The 23,406-nt window shown below is 37.9% G+C and overlaps 2 protein-coding genes across 3 annotated transcripts in view; one reads left to right on the forward strand and one right to left on the reverse strand.

Moving 5' to 3' along the window:
- AIMP1 (aminoacyl tRNA synthetase complex interacting multifunctional protein 1) overlaps nucleotides 1-3,713 on the forward strand; it is a 33,150-nt gene extending 29,437 nt beyond the window's left edge. Inside the window, exons 6-7 of one of the 2 annotated variants that reach the window (XM_005148638.3) lie at nucleotides 217-385; nucleotides 3,463-3,713. In XM_005148638.3, coding sequence (XP_005148695.1) covers nucleotides 217-385; nucleotides 3,463-3,629 — 336 coding nt within the window. In that variant the 3' untranslated portion in view covers nucleotides 3,630-3,713. The remainder of the gene's footprint in view (nucleotides 1-216; nucleotides 386-3,462) is intronic. The other variant, XM_031048510.2, reaches the window with a different exon arrangement.
- A 1,787-nt stretch (nucleotides 3,714-5,500) lies between these two features.
- On the reverse strand, nucleotides 5,501-8,729 carry GIMD1 (GIMAP family P-loop NTPase domain containing 1). Its single transcript, XM_005148637.4, has 2 exons — nucleotides 8,323-8,729; nucleotides 5,501-5,834 (listed from the first exon to the last, which is right to left on the reverse strand). Exons 1-2 carry the CDS (start codon nucleotides 8,713-8,715, stop codon nucleotides 5,562-5,564), a joined length of 666 nt encoding a protein of 221 aa, XP_005148694.2. The 5' UTR covers nucleotides 8,716-8,729; the 3' UTR covers nucleotides 5,501-5,561.
- Between the last annotated feature and the right edge of the window lie 14,677 nt (nucleotides 8,730-23,406).

A 23,406-nucleotide genomic window follows, 5' to 3' on the forward strand; every position in this document is an offset into this window, starting at 1 on the left:
TCAGCGATTACTCCCTTATTCCCTGGCCAACTCTCAAGTGGTCTAAGTGTTGTTACTGGTGTCCAAGCATTAAAATTGTATATCTGTTTCTGTGTGATTCTTCTCTGTATTAAGGAGTCTTCATTATGTTTTTTTTTTTTGCTGTAATGAAGTATTTGGAATCTCCAAAAGCATATGGCATTTAACTTCTCACATCCTTCCGTTTTCTTCCCCAAGATGCAGAATCGAATGGCAATACTACTCTGTAACTTGAAGCCTGCAAAGATGAGAGGAGTAGTATCTCAGGCAATGGTGATGTGTGCCAGCTCCCCAGAAAAAGTAGAAATTCTGGCTCCCCCACCTGGGGCAGTACCTGGAGATAGAATCACTTTTGATGGTTTTCCTGGTAAGTGGGTATCTGGGAAAGTGGAAGAAATGACTGACCTCAGTGCTGAAGCAGATAAAATAGTATTTTTAAACTGGTTGTTTTTTGGGGTTTTTTTTGTTCAAATTTTCTCATTTTATTATATTCAAACTATTTTGCTATTAGCACACTAATATTGTACAAATAAAGGATGGAAAATAGTCACCTGGAGGGTTTGGTTTGTTTTTGGTTTAATTTCTTTTAGCTAGAGACTAAGGTTTTTTTGCTACTTACTTTTTTGTCCAAGTAATTACCAACTTCTGGTCAGTTTGGTATCTCCTTGAAGGCAATCTAGTGCTTCATAGTACTGTAATGGGGCGGGTAGAATCCTTGCTATGTCAGTTGTCATTTGATTTCAGTAACTAATTAAACATTTACATTCTGATCAAGTTATTTTAAAGCATAAAGGTTCAGTTTGAATCCTTGAAATGAAAATTGAAAGGACAGCTGGGTCTTATTTTAGTTTGAAGTATGAAAGCCTATGAAGCAGCAGAAGCAGCAGCAGCAACAATAAAGCAACTCTAAAACATATGCAGCTGTCCATCAAGGAGCCTGGAGTCAAGTTATTTTTAAGCCTTCTCTTTCTACCATAAAAAAGTATTCATGAGATACAGGCTAATATTCCTTGGTCCTTGTAGTCAAAGTAAACACATGGTGTCTTGATTCAAAGCAATTGGACTTTTTTCTGCAGACTTGAGAGTTTTCCTAGAGCTATCTTGAGTATCATAGGGAAATGATTTTGTAAGGAATGCTGTTGTCTGGAGGAGTGTTCTTTTCTGTTTGTTTGATGTCGTTGCCCTTAAGTGGAGTTGACACTGTCGTATATTCCAATACATGGATCTTCAAGATCTGTTGGACCTTTCTTTGTATTAAGAACTTCACCAAATTTCTCTCCTCCTTTAGTGGTCCAATTTATAAGTCGTTGAAAAATTATTCTATTATATGTCTGTAAATACTGCACCTTCCCACACAGTAACTGCTGTAAGCAGCAATAATTCTTGGAGATTTCACAGCTAACTGCCAAATCTACTTTCTAATAGCAGTATAATTGACACTTTGACAAAACTCTTCAACGCAAAAATGTCACAGGACCCATATATCTGTTATTTATTTATATAATAAAGTAATGATTCTGGTCTCAGAAACCCTGGCAATTTAGTAATAATTATCTCTTTGAAAAAATAGAAAGTGCTAAAAGTGGGGTGCAGTGGTTAGTGTGTATTTAACAGGTTTCTTTAATCAAAGCTTTGGAGGACTGATGCTTTCCTTCAGTTGTATAGTTATAACCCACAGCAGCTAAGTGGTATTAATTTTTCATAAGGTCACATACATCACCCCAGCTTTTTGCCCCTTCTTACACATTCTTTCAGTAGTTATTGAGCTGTTACAAAGCAGATAGGTTTCTTGTTTATTATGGGAAATTCTTTTGTAATATTTAAACTGCCAAACTGAATGACATGTTTAACAAAATTTGAGACCTCTTATTTGGTTCTTTTTGTGTAAAGAGAGTGGGAAGCTTGTTAAGCGTGTACAAGTTTAAATTTATTTATGGAAACCCTTCTAAAGAATATTTTCTGGGAAGAAGGAATGCAATGAGGAGAATTCATAGGCAAATGCACAGCCTAAAGCTCTGGTAATATTTAAAATTGGTGCCTATGCTAATCTAATATGAGCTCACCACAGATCCCAAGGGAGCTTGACAGAGGATTCCAAAGAAACATCCAAAGCTTTTTATATTTAAGGACGGGGAAAGAAATGCACAGATCATTTGACATTCTGTTTAATGATTTTATTAGTTTGTATACATTCTCTTTAGTCTGAGTCCAAGTCTGTCTTTGCTTATAAACTTGAGCATTAAGCAGGATTTTTATTTTTGTTAAAATGCACAGTTAGCTCTAAATGTTTAATTTATTAATAGCATTACTAATTTTTCTTTTAAATATTAAGTGCACTGTGGTTGTGAAATAACTCAACCACGTTATTGACTTTTGGTCTAGCAAGGCTAGCCTACTTGACAGAGGAATCTGTCCTGGTCTACTTCTCTTATGCAGTTACAGATATAGAAGTTACAGAACTTAGACCTTTCTACAGGCAGAAGTAACTCCCTTTTGGAAGCATTGAGAATGAGTAGGTTGAACCATTGAAGATATCTGAAGGAGAAAAACAAAACAGGAGGAATGAGTAGTTCATTTGACTGCCTGTTAATCATCCAGTCCGGAATAAACCAAGCAATAATGAACTTCAAACAGCTACTAGAAACACATACGTTGAAGTCCCTTAGCCTTATGGTTGGCTTGTGGTCATTAGACATTCTTAAATAATTAGATTTGGTAATGTAGTTAGACTGTCAATACCTCTAGGGGCTATGTAGCTTACCAGGGTATGTACACAGCAACAGGGAACTGAAACTTACAGAGACTGAGGCCATAAGCATTGAAATACAAGCTGATTGCTAATGCCGTTATTTTAAGCACCAGAACTTGTCATCAAACAGTACAAAAAGAAGTAGAAGAACAGTGTTGAAACTCGGGGCTAAAATTACGTGTCAGTATCCTAATTTTGGATACTATTTTTTACTTAAGTTCAATATTTCTCAACTGTAAGGGCATCTGCCAAATGTACTTAATGTTAATTAATAAATTTAAGATGTTGACAAACGTGTGTCAACACAGGTGAGTAGTATATTAGTATGGTCCACATCTACTTAATTCTTAGGAACCCTTTTGGTCTCTAAATGGTGTAAATCAACAGGCAGCAATGATTTGATTTCTTCTTTTTGACAGTATTTGTAGTCTGTTACTTAAAACCTTTTTTCCCCCTGAAAAAAATCAGCATTTTTAGACATGCTCTGGAGATATTTCCTAGAATATCCCTAGTTCCAGTTAGAAGTATTCATTCTGAGAATTGTTGATAATGTTTGGGGGTTCCCTCCCCCACCCTCCCAAAAAAAAAGTGTTTGTGGTGAAGTTATATACACATCTGTGATAGCCTGCATAAATAGATCTCTTGCTGTACCTTCTGTGTTGTGTGCTATTAGGTTGTTCTTTGTTTTGAAACAGGAGATCCTGAGAAGGAACTTAATCCCAAGAAGAAGATTTGGGAGCAAATCCAACCTGATCTTCATACCAATGACCAGTGTGTTGCTACATACAAAGGAGTTCCATTTGAAGTGAAAGGAAAAGGAGTCTGCAGGGCAGAGACCATGGCAAACAGTGGAATTAAATAAATAAATGGTTGTTAAAAACTTTTTTAGATGCTGAGATGGAAAGTAATGCAAGCACAATAAAAAACATGAAATGCATGTCTAATACCTTTTTTGTTTGACTGCTCTTCCAGAGGGTACAGAATGTGTTATACTTCCAATACTTTCACACTTCACACATTCACTGTGCTTCCTGTCCTTGAGGTTAAGTATTGTCAATGGTCATTAACCATTCAGTGCTCAAGAACTTCATTGGCAAGGCTTGTTCATGGTAGAACTACAGGCAGGCAAGCATATTTTCTGGACAGCTAAAAGGTTTACATGATCTATGGAGCAAGACCATCTTGATACGGAAGAATTTCTGTTGTGTTCCGTGTGTGCTAACTGCTCTCCAAGAGGTGCAGGACTAGCAGTTGGTCAGTAAAGCCCATGATTGTCTTCATTCTTCTTGTTACCTTTTAATAGCTTTTCTCCTCTTTATATAAGCATTTTTCAGATATATTATAAACTTCTGCAACTTTGTTCTTGGCTGTGTTGTCTCAGTAGTCTGCAGACAGTTGTAAGGGGAAGATTAAACTATGACCCTTTGTGCCCTAAATAGACAAATGGGTGTAATTTGTTGTCCCACAATTAAGTTATCATGTTATTAAGATTAAAGCTGTCATTTGGCTATAATAGTTATCTATATATCTAGTCCATTTTCATATTTCCTTCTAAATGAGGGATAGTACTAAGAAAGAATGAAGAGCGGATAGACTGCCAGAGCTAGTCAAACACTATCATAAAAATATCTGTTTCCACTGCCCAGACAGGCATAAAATGAGTTGAATTTTTTTTTAGGTTTGTTTTGTTTTAATGTATTTTTATGCAGTGATTATTGTATAAAAAAAGATGCCTCAGTTTTAACAGAAATAGCTTCTTCACTTATTACTATTAGAATTATTCCATAATAGTGTAGTAGAAGTAGTCATTGTTGCTGTGGTAATAGCCTCAAATTGCTCCTTTTAATTCCTATCTTTTAATAATCTAAAAATAACCGTTTTAGATCAATTTACAATAAACTTTTGAAGTAACTGTTTAGAGATAGTTCAGATACTTTGGCATATAATATTTAATTAACTGGTTACTGTCTAACCACTGAAACAGTCAGTGCTTTTTTAACCACTGAAATAAAAAAAATATAGCCACTCTGATTTTGTAGGCTTTGAACTTCATCCAGTAAAGTGGTTGGGAAAACGAAATTACAATGATGTAAAATTACAAGGAACAGGCACAAAAGAAGAGATGAATGGGTTTATTTTTCGAATGAGTTTTGTATGTGCCTGTAAACTGTATTAATTTTTCATGCATCTGGAAATAAGCAGTAGTATTGGTTCTTTTAAATGTGCTGAATAGTCTTAAGCACATAGGAGCTATTTTATCTGCTGTGTAAACTACATAGCCAGTAATGTCTTATTAAACGAACTTCTTGGAGTTCAGAATCTCAATTCTAGCTAATTCTTACTCAGGGTAAAGAAGTACTTTTACAGTAGGTAAAACTTAGTATTTAACACTTGAAAGCTCGTCACAAACTTTGGAATTCAGAGAAACTCCTGAAAATGTGAAGAAGCAGTCTGAATTCATGTTCATTTTTAACTTTTATTTTTCTCTTCCAGGTCCGTGTTCTGTAAGAACTGCAATATATAGTTTGGTGGAGAATAAAATCTGATTTGTGACTATGTATTTATTAGGACTGTGATTTAGAGCACTAGCTTGTTTGAATTTTGTGTTTGAAGCTGCAATTGTGGATGCAGTAGTGTGAGGTACTCTGAAGGACAAGTAGTCTTGTAATCTAAGGAGATATCTCCAACTATTCAGAGGTATTTTGTATGGGTGTGGACTTTTCCAGTTCCAGTACTCTTTTATTACATATTACCTGCTATAGCAAATAGACAAATGAGCACCTGAAAGCTAATTTTATGCTTTGTTATGTTTAAGAGGAAGCATTTGATAATTATTTTGTTTTATGAAATTCAAGAGCTTTCTTAAGACACTAGCTCTTTCCTCTTTAATTATGCTCTTCTGGGTGTCTAGGAAGATGTATTTGTGCTGTACTGAGCTCAAAAGTGACAACAGGGTACTTGGGGCACTGTGCAAGTATGCTTCCTCGCTGAATCCAGCCTCTTCTGCCTTGTCTGCATGAGTAAGTAGAACTGCAGTGAAATCATTCCATGTGGGGCCCAGAAGTTCCTGTAATAAAAACCAAATCCTAAATAGTTATCTTTCCTTGTTCCTCTTTCCCGCTCCCGCCTCATATACTTAGGCATTAGCAGACCAGCTACATGTTCTTTTCCTGGCAGTAATCCAGTTCATGCTATCTGAGTTGCTGAAATTTTGGGTGTTTTTCACCTTCCCAAGTCATTAACATCTACTTTAAGTGGAAATATGTGGTTGTGCAGTGTTAGCAGTTCTCTGTTCTCTTGCTACAGATGTGAATAGTATTTCTCCAGTTAAAAATTTATGTAAATAAGGAAAAATAGTTGTTTAGCTGTGTCACACATTTGTTTAAATCATTCGTTTCCTCATATCCATATTTCTACAGTTTTTACAGACATTTGAAATTGGAATTCAAAATCACCAAATTACCTTGTGTTAAAAAAATAAATGACGAATTTCTACGTAGGACCAACTGCAGTTCCAGCTGTATCCTGTAAAATTGAACTATTCTCATCAATTCAGGAAGATCACAAAACAAATGCATCAATCTGAGCAATGGGCCAGAGAATTTGTCTGTAACCACTGTGGTTCATCTGATGGAGGGGAGTGGAGAAAACAAGCTGCTTTTTGCAATAAGTACAGAAAAATGTAATGGAAATAAGTGCTCAGGCTTTCATTTGCGGATGTAAATAAGATTACTTCAGTGCAGTCATGCTAACACCTGTGTGTGACAAGAAGCCTATTTGGAATACAATCCACTTTGCAAATATCTTAAACTGTAGCCTAAATACCAAGGTGTATAAAACTGATTCAAAGTGTATCTTTCTACTTCTAGGATAAGCAGGGAGTTAGAAAGAACTGTATATTGATAGTGATTAATCTGTTTACACTAGGGTAAAAATAATTGTACCCACACAAATTTTTGGTGTAAGCTGTGTAAGGACGTGTTGGGTTATCAGTTGGAGAGAAAGGATAGTGCCTTGATTTGCTGAGGACTCGCACTCAATGCTAATGTTCTGAAGTCAGTATACACCACTCTGAATTCATTAGGCTATATTATCTTCACTGATAGGGCATCTGTAATTTGCAGAGGAACGTGAAAACTGATTGCTAAAGGTAGTCTTCATGCTAATGTCTTCTTGGAATGACATACTGAAACATAACCAATAAAAGTACAGAGTTCCTATTCCCGTCATCTGGGCAGCTGCCCTGCTGTGGTTGTGGCTGAGGAAATCACAGCATCTGGTCTGCTAAGTGGAAAGTAACTAAAAAGCTGACCATAAGATATGCTGACAGCAAGCTGTAATCATGAAACAGGAGTGTTGCTTTATCATCATTTTTAAATATGCTTTCTTTCCAGTATGTGTTTTAAAGGTCCGTTTAAAGAGAAAAGGCATAGTGACATCTCTTAGGCTTTTAATGCCCACATGGACTTGATCCATAACAGTCTGAAACTAAGGAACATGATGATTTTTCATCAGCTTAGAATAAAAATAGTTTGAGTAAATGCTGCTCTTTAATACCGTGAAGTATAGAGAGATGGAGAACTGTATGAGGGAAAAGAGTAACACTGAAAATGAGTATGTGTAAACAGATAATGAACAAGAGTGTTGAAATTAGAACCAACTCTCGAACTACTGGAAAAGTGAGGAGTAGCCTACCAATAAAGAGTAATCAGAAAGTAACAGAAGAGCAAATCAAACAAAACACTTGAAAGTGGTTTTTCTATCTATATATGTATATATTGGTATATTTTAGCTGCATATATATGTTATAGATGTACTTAGGTAATACCAGTTACAGCAGGTGATAAGACTTGATGAACCAGGAAGTCCTTTCCATCCTAAAGATGTGTATAAAGTTCACTAGTGTAAGACAGATGCAAAGCATAATATGACTTTGGCAACAACTGAAACCCTTTGTGTCGTCATTAACAGTACAAATGTAGTTCATCTGATGAGACAGATAAACTGAGCAGTATCAATTTGTTGGCATCTTTTTTGTTTTATGAATAAATCTATGGTAACTTTCTAGTTGTTTTGTCTTACAGATACAGCAGTAGTGACAGTGCAGGACAGCTGAGCATCCTTGTGTCAGGTCAGTCAGATTTTCTATGGGATTTTGGGCTTGTTGCTCTGTTTTGTCTACACAGAGTGCAGAAGGGTGAGGTAACCTGATTTTTGCTTGCTTTAAAAGCTTTTCAATCAGCTAGAACTTTCATGATAAAGTTTTAACTGATTGCTGAGAGAAAAACTTTCTTTGAAAAGTAAATTTAGTTCTCAAACTCCTTTGGACTGAGCCCATGCACAAGGGAGAACAGTTTTTGCCTCTCTATTTCCAGTTTTAGTGTGGTGAGTGTAACTATGGTGTTGGGAGGTGTGAATGCTATGTTTCAGCTGCTGGGCTAGGAAATGTTTTCTGCTGCACTTGTGTATTTCACTTTTGCAGTCAGCTCTTTCATAGCTGTTGCCACCTGAAGGAAAAAGAGTTGCCATTAGGGAAGAGACTATTTATTTGTTACCTGGATGAACTGAATTGTATGATAACTTTCATCCGGACACAGAGGCAAGTCAGCCCTCAGGACCAAGAGAGCAAGATGCAGGCCTTCCTCTCCGAAGTGGTGAGCCAGGGCTGAGCTCACTGTGTCTCTCACCTGCTCTTTGCTCAGACTACTGTGAGGATAGCCTGGAGTGTCAAGTACTCGAACACGAAGAGCTAGCTCACTGCCATTTCTTCGTATAATTCCCAAAATACAGGGGCTGCGGCCAAGGCTGCAGCATGTAGTCACAGATCTTGGAGAGCAATAATTCTCAAAGTCTGAGCTGCCCAGCAGGCTGTTCCCAGCAGCACTTTTGCCACTCTGAGTTCTCCCAAGGACGACAAGGTTGATGGTCATCTCATTGCTGCCTGCCATTTTCTGTGCTTTTATCCCCAGCCCTGTCATTAGGTGAAGAATAAATAACATGAGCTGTTTCAGAAGACCCAACAAAAAATTGCAAAATTCAATGCCTTTTGAGTGTCATGCCCTGCCTGAACTGTTTTAAGGAGTGTGTGGTGTAGCTAGACATGAAGTACAGCATGTATACCTCTGTCTGATCCAAGGATAGTTGGACAGTTTGTTGCCCTTCTTAGTCTGCTTCTTAAAAATATCAAGACCCCACAGAAGGTGTCACAGATACAAAAGCAACCTAACAGGCTACACTCTTACACCTGCAGAAACTGAAGAGCTGGGAAAGAATCGTGTGTGAGAAGTGTTTGGGGAACAAGTAAAGCAGATAAAGCTAAAGAAGAGCAACAGGAAAGGAAGGACTTGGAAACAACCATGGAAAACAGGATCAGCATGCAGAGAGTTGGTAATGAAAAGGAGAAAAGCTAGGGGAGGAAGAAGAGAATGGTGACAAATATCTGCTTCTGTTATTAAGTGACCATGTTTCAAGAAGTAAATCTTAGTTTTTAGGAAAAAAAATTGGGTAGTCAAGGAAGATGCACTTTTTCACAGCAGAGAGCAGCTTAGAGTATATCTTTGATCAGCTACCACTAAATTTGAAATAGATGGCAATCTGAAAGTGCTTTCTGGTGTAGATAAATGTTAGAAGTATGTCCTAATGAAAAAAAGAAAAGCTGAAATAGCCAATGCTGCAGGTTCTAACCCCACATGAAATCAAATCTTTGCAAGTGTATGCTGTACAGACTTCTAGACTTACGGTGCAGGTAGTGGAAAAGTGTAGACTGGTGGAGGGGGATGAGTGATGGGTGTAATTTCCAGTTACTGTAATTGTTTATAAATACATTCTCTTGTTCTCTTTGTACTTTTTTGTAATCCAGTATCTGAAGGGGATTTGGTGCATGTTAATTGTCTAACAGGAATACTGGCTGATTGAATAAATTCAGAGGTGTTTCCAGTATGGAAAACTATAGTGGCAAAGAAGTAGTTGGTTTCAAGTTGTCAGTGGCACCTGAACTTGAGAAAGTTTGGGTTTTTTGCTGGTGGTTTATTGCTTTGTTGTGGGATTTGTTGTTTGTGGGGTTTTTGTTGTTTTTTTGGTTGTTTTTTTTTTTTTTACATACCATGTTTAGGCTCTCAAAGAGATCCTGAATAATTTTAGAATGGGATTTCCTGTGATTAATTTATTTAGATTCTTGCACATGCAGTTCCAGCTTTCTCCCTCTTATTAAACCCATACCCAAATCAACCTTTTTGAAATAACTTGAGTACAAAGCCAAACATGAAAGACCTGTTAACATACTAATTTTGTAACATTATTATCTTCCCTACTGAATTCAAGTAAGGTTTTTGTGGATTTTTCAAAGATCAGTTTACCTTTTTTTTTTTAATTAAGAATACCTTTTAAAAAAGACACATTATGAAATGGTTGTCATCAGTTATTCATCAGTCTAGATATGCATTGTATTCTTTTTCTGTAGCATAGTAATATAACGTGGTGGTCATGCATGTTTTGTATTCCTTTTTTAAATCATAGAACTATAGAATCATCAACAAGGTTGGAAAAGACCTTTAAGATCATCAAGTCCAACCATTCCCCAGCACTGCCAAAGCCACCACTAACCCGTGGCACTGAGGGTCTCATCTAAACAGTGTGTGAATGCTTCCGGGGCTGTGACTTCACCACTGCCCTGGGCAGCCTGTTCCCAATGCCTGAGCATCCTCTGGGGACGGAACTGTTCCTCATCTCCATCTAAACCTCCCCTGGTGCATCTTGAGGCAATTTCCTCTTGTCCTGTCCCTTGTTCCTTGGGAGCAGAGACCAGCCTCCTCCTGGCTCCATCCTCCTGAGATCAAGGATTTCTTTTTTTTTCTTTCCAGTAAGCAGTCTATGCTTAAATAATTACATTAGTTTCATATTATATCACTTACCTTATTTTCCCTTAAATTAATTTTTCATTCAGACTTCATGACCCATGTGTGCAGTGTAAAAAGTTCATATGTGAACTTTGAAACTAACAGCAGCAGTGTACCACGCTGAGACTGTTACGTATACTTTAACCTGGTTAATTTGTTACTAATAGATTTCCATTTAATAGGTTTGGTCAGTAACTGGCAAGGCATTTTTGCAACTTAGCTGCAGATGCGTTTTTTGCAATCTCTTTAGTGATTGTATGAAGTTGAATTTTTTTTTTTTTTTAAGTTACTTGAGTTCTACCAGCAGTTAAATGTGAGAGTGGTAATGGAGGGTCAGGGATTATTTTGTGTTGCATGTTCTTGAATGGATGTTCATATATGCATGTGAAGAGCAGATGAACTTTCTCTTATAATTTCAATGAATTAATAATTGCAATATTTTCAAGGCACCGTGTAAAGTATATGCAGATGTAAAGCTCTTTGCCTAACAAATATGGATTAAAATAATAAAAAATTGCATTAAAATACAGAAATTATTTGTGGAATTTGGAAGAAAACTGAAGACTTGCACCACTGCCAGTGGTATTTGTTAGCTGTTGGTTTGTTAGCTTGAAATATTTGGCAGCGGTTTTGGGTCTAGATGATCTCAAGGTCTTTTCCAACCCAAACCATTCTGTGATTCTATGATTTCTCTTGCAAGCATAATTCTTTGCCATGTTGTAGTAGCATTAGAACCAAGGATAAAAAGATTGTCCAGTAAGAACCTATCACTTGCATTTTAGACAATTCCGCACAAGGGGGAAAGTCGTTGATATAAATTTCTATGCCTTAATGGAGAAATTAATATAAATTTGTGCATTAATTACCAGGTTGTAGTAATAAAATGAAATATTGGAGTAAGCCCTTGTCTGTTCACGAAGAAGGGTTTAGATAAGCCCCCTCTCTGGCTCTAAATCCCAGATGGGGGGAAGCACATGTTTACTCCAGAGGTATTAAGGTATGTGTCATTACAGTAAGAATAGTAATCTGGTACAAGGCTGTCTGTGGTGGGAGGAAAAGAGGAAGGTGCTTTTGAGAGGCCAGTCCAGCTGGTGACATTGTCATCCAAACTGTAGTTCTATGTGGGAACCCAGAAGTATTGGTTTACTGCAGTGCCAGGGCTGTTCCTACCTGCCACAGCAGTGGAGAGAGACTTCAGTTCCTCTAGAAGCCTGTTGTCTTCCACTGTGGTACCACAATCACAGCTAGTGCTTTAGCAGAAGGTAGGAGTTAATGGTGCCTTCACATCCTCCTCGTGTAAACTCGCATCATTCATCATGAAAGAATTCATCGGTTTTGTTACTTGGCTCCAGATGGATGTGTAACAATTTTGTTGCTCGGTGTTTTTGAAGAGTACATAGACAAGTTAGTTGTTTTCAGACAATTCCCTGCTCTTGAGCTTCACCTAGTGGGAGGTGAAACATTAAATCTTTTCCTGTATTGCATGTGTAGCCAAGGCAACTATTGATAATTTCCACTGTGAAAAGCCTGTGTGTATCAAGCCTATATTTATATATAAAGTGTATAGCAAGGTTCCTTCATTTGCTAATGGATACGATCTCAAAGTCTGAATAGAGGGTGACTTGCAAAGCAAAATGATAGGTCTTCCTCATAAAACTGTAGATAAAATCCACATGCTTTCTTTAATTTGCCTAGAAGTCTTGACTGTGATTAAATTGTCACAGTTTGGCTCTGTACTTTCTGTTGGACTGTTCCTATGCACAGTAATGCCTTCTATGACATCTGAAGCAGAGGTATGTCTTAGCAGTCACATCCAACTGAGCCAATAGCCTGCCAAGGGGATAATTTGAGCTGTGCATGGACAAGGATTTAGACTACCAAGAAAGGTAGAATCCCAGAAGCAGAGTGTTGTATGCAAAATATAGCTTGCTCGGTTGCATGCAGAACAGGGCTTTTATGCTAAAAAAGATGGCTGTAAAATAAAGAGTACTGGAAATGAGGTACTGCTTGAATGATGGGTAAAACATGGCTAAGCACACTTCTCCACAAAAAAAGACATTTGTTTTGAACATTATTATGAATGCAGTACAGTCCGAGTTGGGATGCATCTGGAAGATCTTACAACAACATGGGCATAAGATTTAAAGAAACCTTTCTTGGGAATATATGACAAGGAAAATATCAAACTGATTTATAGGACACTTGATTAGGCTCCTCAATGTACGCCGAAAGAGTCTTCCCCAAGGTGGCAGTATCAGCCTGCACCACAGGTACTGTAAAACTCAGCTGGGGGCCCCCTGCTCTGGAGTCCGCTGCTGAAATACAATACCAGGTCAGAAATGAGCTAAAGCATTAGAAAATATAGAATAATTACAGGAGTCTTCAAGTGTGTCTTGAAATAAGAAATGTAAAAAGCATTTGTTTCTCCTTTGTCACAAGAAACATTTTTTATTTGTTGTATAAAATGCAGACAGCGTAGCACCTCAACCAGTTTGAGCAGCAGTAGTGGAAAGGTAGCAGGTAAGAAACTGGAAATGTTACTGTCCCTTATTTGATTATTTTTCTAATCTAAGCCTTTGTTTTCATTGGCTTTTGAGTTGGGGACATTTATTATGGGGCTTTGGATATGAGATCATATAATCTATCAGAGTATGAATTTGCAAAGAAAAAGTACAGCGTACAAGATTGCCTTGCATGCTTTTTAGCAATGCTCACTGCCATTGGGTAAGCTTTTAATTTTGTTTTCTTTGTTTTGTATAACTTTATTACTGAAGAAGTAAAGAGGAAACCAAAACTGAGCCTATTACAGATTGGCAGGCAGGAAGGCTTCCTGTTGCTGATAAAGAAAACCCTGTACTGCTCCCATAGAAATACCAAGCAAGTCTAGTGAGGAATTTGTTAAGAATCTAAGGAAGTAGGCCCCCTGAAAATAAGCAGTGTGTGTATCCAGCTTCTTTAGTTGTCTTTGAAAAACTAAAGCTAAAATCATTTGCAAGTGCTTGTTGGATTTGTGTTTACCTACAGAGTTAACTACAATTGCACTGCATCTTAGTCACATTACTGTGTCAGCTGCTGTTCTGTTGTAGTCCCTGTGATCATCCAGCTGGTTTGCATGCACCCTAAACAAGCTCTCTGTGATGCTTGTTAGGGTATACCAAGCAGGCTAGGTCTTGTAAACTGAAATAGCATAGTTTTTCCTTAGGCACATGGCGCGTCTTACCATGTGTCATCTTTCAGTTCCCACGCCTTCCCATCCCTTACAGCTTCTTTCCTGATGTGGGCTCTCATTTTAGTTCAAGATGATGCCATAATAAGTAATTTAAGATGTGCTTTGATGAATTTCTGTTACTTAGAGAAAACCCAGTGAGGCCATTTTATGGATTGCCACACACAGAGGAAGGCTCTTAGCCTTCCCAAATAACATGAGAAATCCAGAAAGGTATGCAGCCCATGTAGTCAGTGTGGTTTCATTCTGTTAGATGTGTCATTTCTGAAACACATAAAGCACATCACTGATGAGAGATAGGACAGCCAGACCTACTGATACTCTACTCCTTTTGGACTGTGTTCACAACAAAAGCATCTGTGGTGATCCAAAAGGAACACACACACAAAATGCACTAATGCTTTCTTTAAACAGACCTTTTTTCCCCCTCCCTTTGCTTAAGCCAATCCCCAGCATCCTTAGTAATTTTTAACAAAAGTAAGCACTTACCAGCAATCTACAAGACTATGTTTCTCTTTGCAGTATAGATGTCTGTGTACCTTACGTGCTACTACATTGGCATTGCTAAGGGGAGGGCAGGTGGGGTATAGCTCCAGTCTAATGCTTCAGTTGCATCAGCTGTAAGACAATGTCTGCTGGTACAATTGTGGAATCAGCTCCCTAGGCTCCCACTGTACTTCTGACACTGATAAAGGCAGATCAAGGACCCACCTTGTGTTTAAAAGGAAATTGAGCAGGACTATCAGCATAGTGAGGTCAGACATTCTCCTCCTCCCTCCCTCCCCACCATTCACTCACTGAATCATCAAGATCCACAAGATACCCTTTTCCTTCATCCTCTGCAAATAATAGGCAACTTCATCCTTGAAACCAGTATCAGTACATGCTGATCTGGTAAGTCTGCTGTGGAAGTATTGTGTCTTTTCAGTTGGCATAGATGTTATTCTTCGAAGCACCCGAAGAGTGCACTAAGAACAGAGCACTGTAATAAGACACAAGAGCACAGTTTTTTCTTGTTTCCTGTTAGTATGGTTTGGGGTGACCTGGCTTTTCAAAATGCTGGGGCATGCATTGTAAAATAGAGCACATCACACTTACTGTCACAGCTTGCCAGTTTCTTAATTCCCATACTAATTCAAACATTCTCCTATTTAACTAATGATTTTCCCATATAACTTTTGGGGACATTTTTTTTCTTTGTATGGAAAGAATGTTTTTAATATGTGGTGCTATACTGTCTCTTGAGCAGATTAGAGATATTGAAACTATCTTGTTTTCATCCATGTTGCCAGGATATGTTATTTCTAACACAGCGGTTGAGCATAAGTCACTAGTGTGCAGGTTTAGCCATAGGACTGTGCTTCAAGTCTGACACGTTTGTGTCTGTTCATGGCTTCATGTGAAATGCAAAATGTCCAAAGAAATAAAGCTGATATAGCAAGTAAGACTGTACACACGTAAATAACATAGCCCCCACCCCAGCATCCCACCTCTTCCACCCTGAAATCATAAAATTGATTTCAAAGGCATATATTTCAGAAAGAAACAACAATCAGCAAGTATGAAAATACAGACTTAAGGAAGAATCCTTTTTCCTTTACACGTACTTAGCTGGATGAGCTCGGTGACTGGCCCCATACTCATTCACCTTCTTCTGATTAGCCTCAAAATTCATCCATGTGTGTAAAAATATTTTACATCTGGAGGAAAAGTCCTGTGAATGGCAAACATATCTGGAGGTTCAGGAAACCTAGATCTGGCTGCTGTTTCTGTAGCACTCATTCCCTTATTCTGAGAAGCTGCACGATTTCTCAGTTTCCTCATCTAAATAGTATGGGGAGTATTCACCTCTTTTGAAGAGGTGTAGCAGGGTTGATTTAACTGAAGGGAACAGATTTCTGCAGGGCAATAACAGCATTGATTGCATTTTAGAAAAAGTATTTTTATCATATTGGAGATTGCTCCATAGAGACCTAAATGATGTAAGATCACTTTCCAAAAAATATTCCCACAATGCCTGGAAAGGGTAACACTAATAACCATAGAACTTGCACTGGTACACAGGGTTGAACTGGTCGCACTGCTACTCTTACGTACTCTAATCATTAAGAGACATTTAATAGAATGTCAGGAATACACAGCATATAAAGCTTGAACTCAGAGATGTGTAAAAATGACACCTTTCTACTCAATAGCATGTTCAGGACAGATATAGTAATCAATTCCTTCATTTTCTTATTTTTTTGCAGTGTGTATTTCTAAGGATACACATAACACGTGTTGAAGACTTGATTTAAAATACCCAATAACTAACAACCTGGTGGTTTTTATATTTAATTCTAATTATGAATCTTTCCTATCTTCTCTTTACATACTTGCACTTTAGAAGTAATGTGCTCAATTGCAAAGAGCATTTCTTAAAAATGTAAGTTTAAGAAACTGGAATACTAGATAGAAGTATTTTGGGGTTTGATAATCATGATACCTTGTGGACATAAGCCTGAACAGGTGTTTTTTGTATTTTAAAACATTCCAAACAAACTGAATCTGAGGACATCTTCCAATGTATTTCATGATGTCAAGCCACTTGAACATGTAATGTTAGGTTTGTGCTGTGAAAGCTGTCTTACAAGCCAGTGTGGCTTGCTTTGGCAATGCAGTTGTTTAGAAAAGTAAAATTGTTGTAGATGGTTTATTAGACTTCTGAATAGTATGTGTAAGGAAAGAGTGCAGTTACAAAGTTACACAGTTACGGTTACAAAGCTGGTGTGTGTTTTGGGACTGTGAGCCTCAGACTCAGTAATTGACCCCAATGCTTGTAACTTTCCAGTATCAACTGTCACACAATACTGTGAGATTGGAGCTTCTTAAATCAGTGTCCTTTCCACAAGAGGGGACAAAAGAGGCAAAAACTCCCACCTTCCTTTGACCGTGGAAGTGATTTAAGAAATTGGAATATTTCTGGTCTTCATTGGTGTGTGTGCTGTAGCATCTGCAATATGCCGTGTTCAGGAATGTGGTACTTCTGTAAAGTGTGCAGAGTGTCTAGGATCTTTAGGGCTTGAAGTGTGATAGACCTTATTCAGTGGCTGAAAATCAGCTTCCTGATGCAAATACAGAGTTGCATCCCTGCTTGCTCTCCTGAAATTAAAGGTTTGGTACAGACAAGAAAAATAAATGTCTGTGCAAACACTGAAGACCTGAAGCCTGGTTCCAGTGAGAACTGGACCTAGGAGCAATGGAAGTCACACTTGAGCTTCAGAAACAGCAGAGGACTGAGAAGTTGCAGATCTGTTGGATTTTATCCGATGTTTGTCTTGCTGGTTATGTCAGAGCTTGGCAGACTGAAACATCTGCGCGTAGTGGAAGCCTTCTGCCAAGTGTCTTCAGGCAAAACAGCCCCAGGTCTAGCACTCCACGTGGCACACAGAAAATGTGAACCCATTTCCTTCATACATTTTACTCGTTTAAGTCCCCAGAATTTAAAGGCTGGAAATTTTAAGGGTATTACTAGTACATGAAGAAACAAATAGGAACCAGACAGAAGTTTTCAGAAGCCAGTTTATATTGTGTATTGTTCTGCGGGTTTTTGGTGTTTGGGCTTATTTTAGGGGAGGGGAGAAGGAGTCCTTTTTTTTTTTTCTTTGCCTTGAGGTCTGCAAACCAGTTTGTCAGTACAAATTCGGTGAATACGCTCTGCTTCTTCAGGTCATCAAAGTCTAGATTAGGAGACTGCTTGCCACCTTCATCATCTAGGCTTGGCTTGTTTCCTTCTCCATGAGATTTTTCCAACCAGGAAGAGCTGGATACAACTTCCATCCATTAGATTCCTTAGTTGACAGCAGTCTCTGTGCCCCAAAGAAATTTTCTGGGGTGTTATTTAGTTGTTTCATTTGGGTTTGGTTTTCCTGCCCTATTAGACATCTGGCATCCTGGAATGAGTTGTTTCTTGCCAGTGATTCCAGTTCTGATGCAAGCCTGGGTTCTCTGTACAGATTGGGATTAACAGGTCAAAAGGGAAGGCTGATGATTATGCAGCTTCACTAACCTGCTATCAAGTTCATGGACTATGATAAAGTAAGTTAAAGTATAGCTTCCCCTGCATGTAGTTAGCTATGTTTTTTATCCAGATAGTTAAAGTCTGTGATGTATTTTACAGTACAGTACTCTAAACCATGAGACAAGTTTAAAATGTGGTGTCATGCTGTCAGTAACCTCTGTGGGAGAGATGGGAGTATTCCATCTGTAGCACAATGCAAATGTAGCACTGCTGGTGAAAACTCAGCTATAACTTACTGTCGTGCAGTGTTCAGTAGGCCTTTTCTCAGAACAGAGGTGCATAGAGGAGATGAAGTGATGACTCCCAGTAGGTTAACAAAATTTTCTGTCTCCCTGTTTAGTGAACCAACAGGAATAATTTAGGGCTTCAGGTGAAGTTTAGTTTTGAATTGGAAAAATAAACTTATGTAGTGAATTTACATTTTTGCATTATCTCAACTGTAGCTCAAACAGTGCTTGCCCATTCTCATCAGCTAAGGTTTTACAAAACCTTTTTTTAGAGTCAGCACAAAATCATAATGAAAAACAAACAAGAGAACTCATTTTTAAAATCTTACACCCACAACTCTTTCTTTAAAAATGGTATTTGTCTCAAGTGAGAGAACAGATTTGTTGAGGTTTTTTCTTAGGAAAAATAAACCAAAAACGATGGAAACTAATGCGGGAACAAAACCTTTCAGCTGTCAGCGTTTCTGTAACCTCACAAGACCCGATTTTCATGTCTTAATTTATAATCTTGGTGTAAAGAGAAAACATGTCTTTGTTTTTCCTGTTTCAGATTTGAATAACTGGATGATTACATATAAATTTACTGCATTTGTACAGAAGATGTGCTGGTTAAAACATCTGTCAGAGAGCTGCATCTTAAATTCCTTCCCATGATCATCTTTTGGGTGTTATTTTCTGGGAAGTTTGGGACTTTAAACTTTTTGAAAATTCTTACTGTAGCATAGATAAATCCATCCTTATTCTAGGAAGTACTCTTTCTTTAGCATGCATACAAGTAGGATTCAGTGGCTAAATTCAACAGTTAGTTGAGTTTTGGTGCTTCCTGAGGGAGCTCCAAAGGCCTGTAGCAAAGCCCTGAAATGTAAAATAGGTTGCTACAGAGACAGCCTTAATCAGATAGTAGGGAAGTCTTACTTTTAATTAGGAGTCTGTGTGTAGTGATTTGGTACACCTTTGATGTTTATAACCAAACAACTCAAGTTGTTTGGTTATAAAATAGCTTCTGTCTTCTGGTAGGATGTGAGAGAGTTCACTGGAGGCTTGGAGAGTGTGATGAAGACTTCAGTCATTGTATAAGAGCTCCAAATGCAATGTTTCTGCTGTATTTTCTCTATCCTTCAAACACATAACTTCACTGTATGAATAAATAAAATAGAAGCTTTCTTAGAAATGGTAAGAAGTAGCTTGTTAAAGGCACAATTCTTAACCTACCTTTAGCACCGGTTTTCCAGAGGCAGCATGTGGAGCTTTGCAAATAGACGTTGCTGGGAAAGGCAGACATCTACCAGAACATGCTGAAATCGTAATATAGAAATAGTTCACAAAAAAGGACTCTGGTTTAGTAGATGAGAGTTTCAGTGGCTGTTTGAAATACGCCCTGTATCATACTGACTTGTGCTGCATTGTTTAATATTAGTCTGCAAAATTTGGCGCGCTGTCTTACTCCCCATGATAATAACTGTTATGGAAGATTCAGCTTGTGAACCCTGGCAGCTGAAAAGAGGAGTTATGCAGATTACTTCAGTGTTTAGAATTTCTGCATTTAGGGAATATTACGGAACTGCTAACAAATTAGTCTTTTTTAATTGTAATGTCGTGTGTGTTTCCTGTCCCAGCATCTCCATGCTTATTCATAGCACACCAAAATAATTAGAGATACTTCTTTGCCTTTGAATGGAAGCAGCATGAAGAAAGATTATTTTCTAGACATCAAAGAGAATGAAGTCAAAATGACCAAACACAGAAAACTCTGCAGAAATCTAAATATTGGCCTGTTTCATCCCATTTCATGATAACAAAACCAGTTATTGAAGAAAACACAAGGAAAAATAAAGGGAAGAGGGGATTTGAGCCCAGTTTGTATTTGATCATGGAAGTAAAGCTTGTAACATAATTGTAATTTGCACTGTAATCTGGTGAAAATAGAATCATAGAATCATAGAATAGTTAGGATTGGAAAGGACCTCAAGATCATCTAGTTCCAACCCCCCTGCCATGGGCAGGGACACAGCATTTTAGGACGTTAGTATAAGGATGATAGAGTAAGTCAGACTGTAATTTGAATAAGACACATTGGATACTTAAGTCTGCCTTTGCACATGACATTTATAGTTTCACCTTTCAGATTTCTTGGATCTGAATGTGCCTAACCTTATTGAAATGCAAATTTAGACACTGGAGTCACTTAACTGCAGCTATGTCAACAGTAAACTGTTGGTTTGCTGTGTTTCAGAGTAAGAAGTTAAATACATCAGAAGAAACCGAGGGATTGTACAGGCAGAGGGTAAATTTTTACATGCGATATTGACAAGGAATATCTGCTAACTCTTGGCAAAAATGTCACAGGAGTGTGCTTTTGTTACTACTTCTCCAATACTGCATTTACACAGTAGGAAAAAGCCCTGTCTAAAATGAAAGGGAAGAGTGGAGGTATATGTCATCCTTTTGTATGAGGGAGTGCTATACACTGCAGGACCAGCAGAAAAAGATGAATTATTGCCCAAGTGAGGAGAAGGCACCACAAAGTGGGACAAAATTAATGAACAGGAAGATAAGATTAGACTGGACAAAGCAGGAGAATGACTCTGGTTTGTTTGTTGGTTGATTTATTTGGTTGGAGTATTCTAATCTCAGTCTATATAAGAGTGAGGAAATGAACTTGGTGAAGCAAATGGTAAGATTGTACAGCTTTCTGTTAAAATAATTATTTTTTTTTATTTTGTGTGGAATCCGTATTAAATATGTGTGTCTCTTTGCATCTGATGTCAGGAATGTAAATTCAGACTATCTGCAAGATCAGGAAAAGTTGGAACTTCTGAGGCTTAGGATAAGAGTGTCACAGAAGGATGCTCCAAGTAGTCTTCTTTTTGCTTATCTTGTCTCTGAACAAGGTCTATAATTTCGAGAAGTGCTCAGCATCCAAGAATTCTCATTTGAATTAGTAGGAAGGGGAAGATGTTGCCATTTTGAATCAGAAATAGGAATTTAAATGCTTAAATGCAAATGTAACAAACAACCTTTTTGTCTCCTTGAAATAACAAGGAAGTCCCATGTTTCCATTCTGAGCTGTTCCTAGATAACAGTGCAGGGGACAGTTGCTGGGCTTGGGAACCTGACTGCAGCTCCAGCAAATCCTGCATCATTACTGTTGGAAGGCTTGCAGAAGTGTGTTTCAGAGAAGAGACTTGCTTTGAGTGAAAGGCCATATGTTTACAGGAACCTGGATCCAACTTTCACTGGCATAGATGGGAATTTTAACACTGAATTTGTCTGCTTTTCTTCCAAATCATACAGTTTGTGTCCTTTTCTTGTGCATTCAGTTTTTCTGTTCTTTGGCAAGGTTCCAAAATAAAGAGTATCTAGTGGCTACCAAACAGTGCCCCTGTCCAGCTCTTTCCTGTGTTTGTCAGTCTCTTTTGTGTTCACCTTGAACCTTGTAGACTCTGTGGTCTGCAGCTTTTCAGATTCACCAACTGAAAAGACTTTCAAGCATACAATCATGACTGTGGCAATAGCTGAAGAATACTGACCAAGCTTTAATGTGTGGAATTATTGAACAAAAGCAGGATATAGGACTTCTTTGTAGGCACAGTTGAGCTGACTGAGAATAAAGGAACTGGATTGCTCTTGCATTGAGCCAGTAGAACATGACAATGGTAAAACATCATAAAGATAAGTTCAATTTCCATGCATAACAGTAACTCATTACTCTTGCAAATACAGCAGATCAAATTCCTTTCTGCTGTACTCCAGAATAACTCCATTGGGTTCATTTGCTAGAACTACAACTGTGCTTTTTTGGTTGGGCATGCTTATAAATCATTTGAGTAATGCTGGTTAAAACTGAAATAACATTGATGTAAGCGAGACCTTTCACTTCAAATTGAGATGGCAAAATATGTTCAGCCTCTTGAGAGGAAATGACAATGAGCTATGGCATAGTAAAGGAAAGCTGAGCATTGTAACTCTTGGGATCACATTGAGAAACTCTTTGTAAGGCCATGGCCTCTCACTTCATATTTTCAAGTGTCCAAACTGACTTTAATTCTGTTCCAAATGAGGACACTCAGACTTCTATTTTTCCTGCAAGTTTGTGTTCTCATTTCTCTCACTTTCACAAAGAATGTTACCTCAGAAACATTAAATGGGAAACATGTGCTTCAGGGCTAATGGTATTGCTGCTTTGTAAGGTCAGCTCCAAAGCCTCAGCATAAAGGCGTTCTTAATCTAAAGTGAAATAAAAGCAGCTGTCATAAAGCATGTAATGTATCAATTCTCATTTAAAGTTGTATTATATTCCTCTTATTATTTTTAATAGTCTGAATTGAGAGAGAGAAAAATATTTCTTGAAAGGAGAAAAAGCAGCACATTTCTAAACTTTGCAGGAAATGGGAGAAATAGTTTGTCACTGATAAAAAGACACTATCTTTAAGTACCTTTTCCTTCTCTCTGATACTCATTTCTCTTGGGTCATATATTCTGTCTACAAAAGAACAAGGAGTGTTGGTATTCTGTAACACAATAGCAGACATCTTTTTCAAGCTGATGAAAGAACATCTCTTTCAAGTTCTTGTTCTATCACTCCCAGTCAGGATTTGATTTAGGTTGGTGGTCACAAGGAAAGGAATTCTCTCATGTTCCTACTTCATTTATTTGAAAGTTGCAGTCAACATTAAACAAAATCAGGCATTGCTGTTCACATCATGAGACCTCTGTGTGTTGATGAATACTGGTGTTTCTCTCACTGCAGATTTAAGTTGCTTCTGTCTTCTACCGCCCCCTCCAATCCCTAGCTTATATCTCATTAAGACTAATGTAACGAGGTTGAGTTACTCCTTGCTACAAATGATTGTTTGCTCTCTGTTGGAGCAACTTTAGATGTTCCACTTTGAGGCCTAAAGAAAATGCTTCACGTCACAGAAGCTTCATGTAGGGTATACAATGAGGAAACATGTTAGGCTGCTTGACAGACAGTTCCAGCTATGAAGTCCATGGATTCTTACCTGCCAGAACAGGGGGTCAGAAGCTGGTAGATACGAACAGTTATCTCGAAGGTTTTCATTTTACGATTGTATCTACACAACTTTTAAATGCAGAATGTGGTATGTGTACGCATCATGAGAAAAGTTGCAGCTTTTCTAAAAACCACAGGTCACTGTGTGCGTTTGATTCTTCTCTCTAAAGATTCTTGTGCAAATACATATATTAAAAGCAGGACGCTAAGACATAAC

Source organism: Melopsittacus undulatus, chromosome 7 (genome assembly GCF_012275295.1).
Source record: "Melopsittacus undulatus isolate bMelUnd1 chromosome 7, bMelUnd1.mat.Z, whole genome shotgun sequence".
NCBI classification, from domain to species: Eukaryota; Metazoa; Chordata; class Aves; order Psittaciformes; family Psittaculidae; genus Melopsittacus; species Melopsittacus undulatus.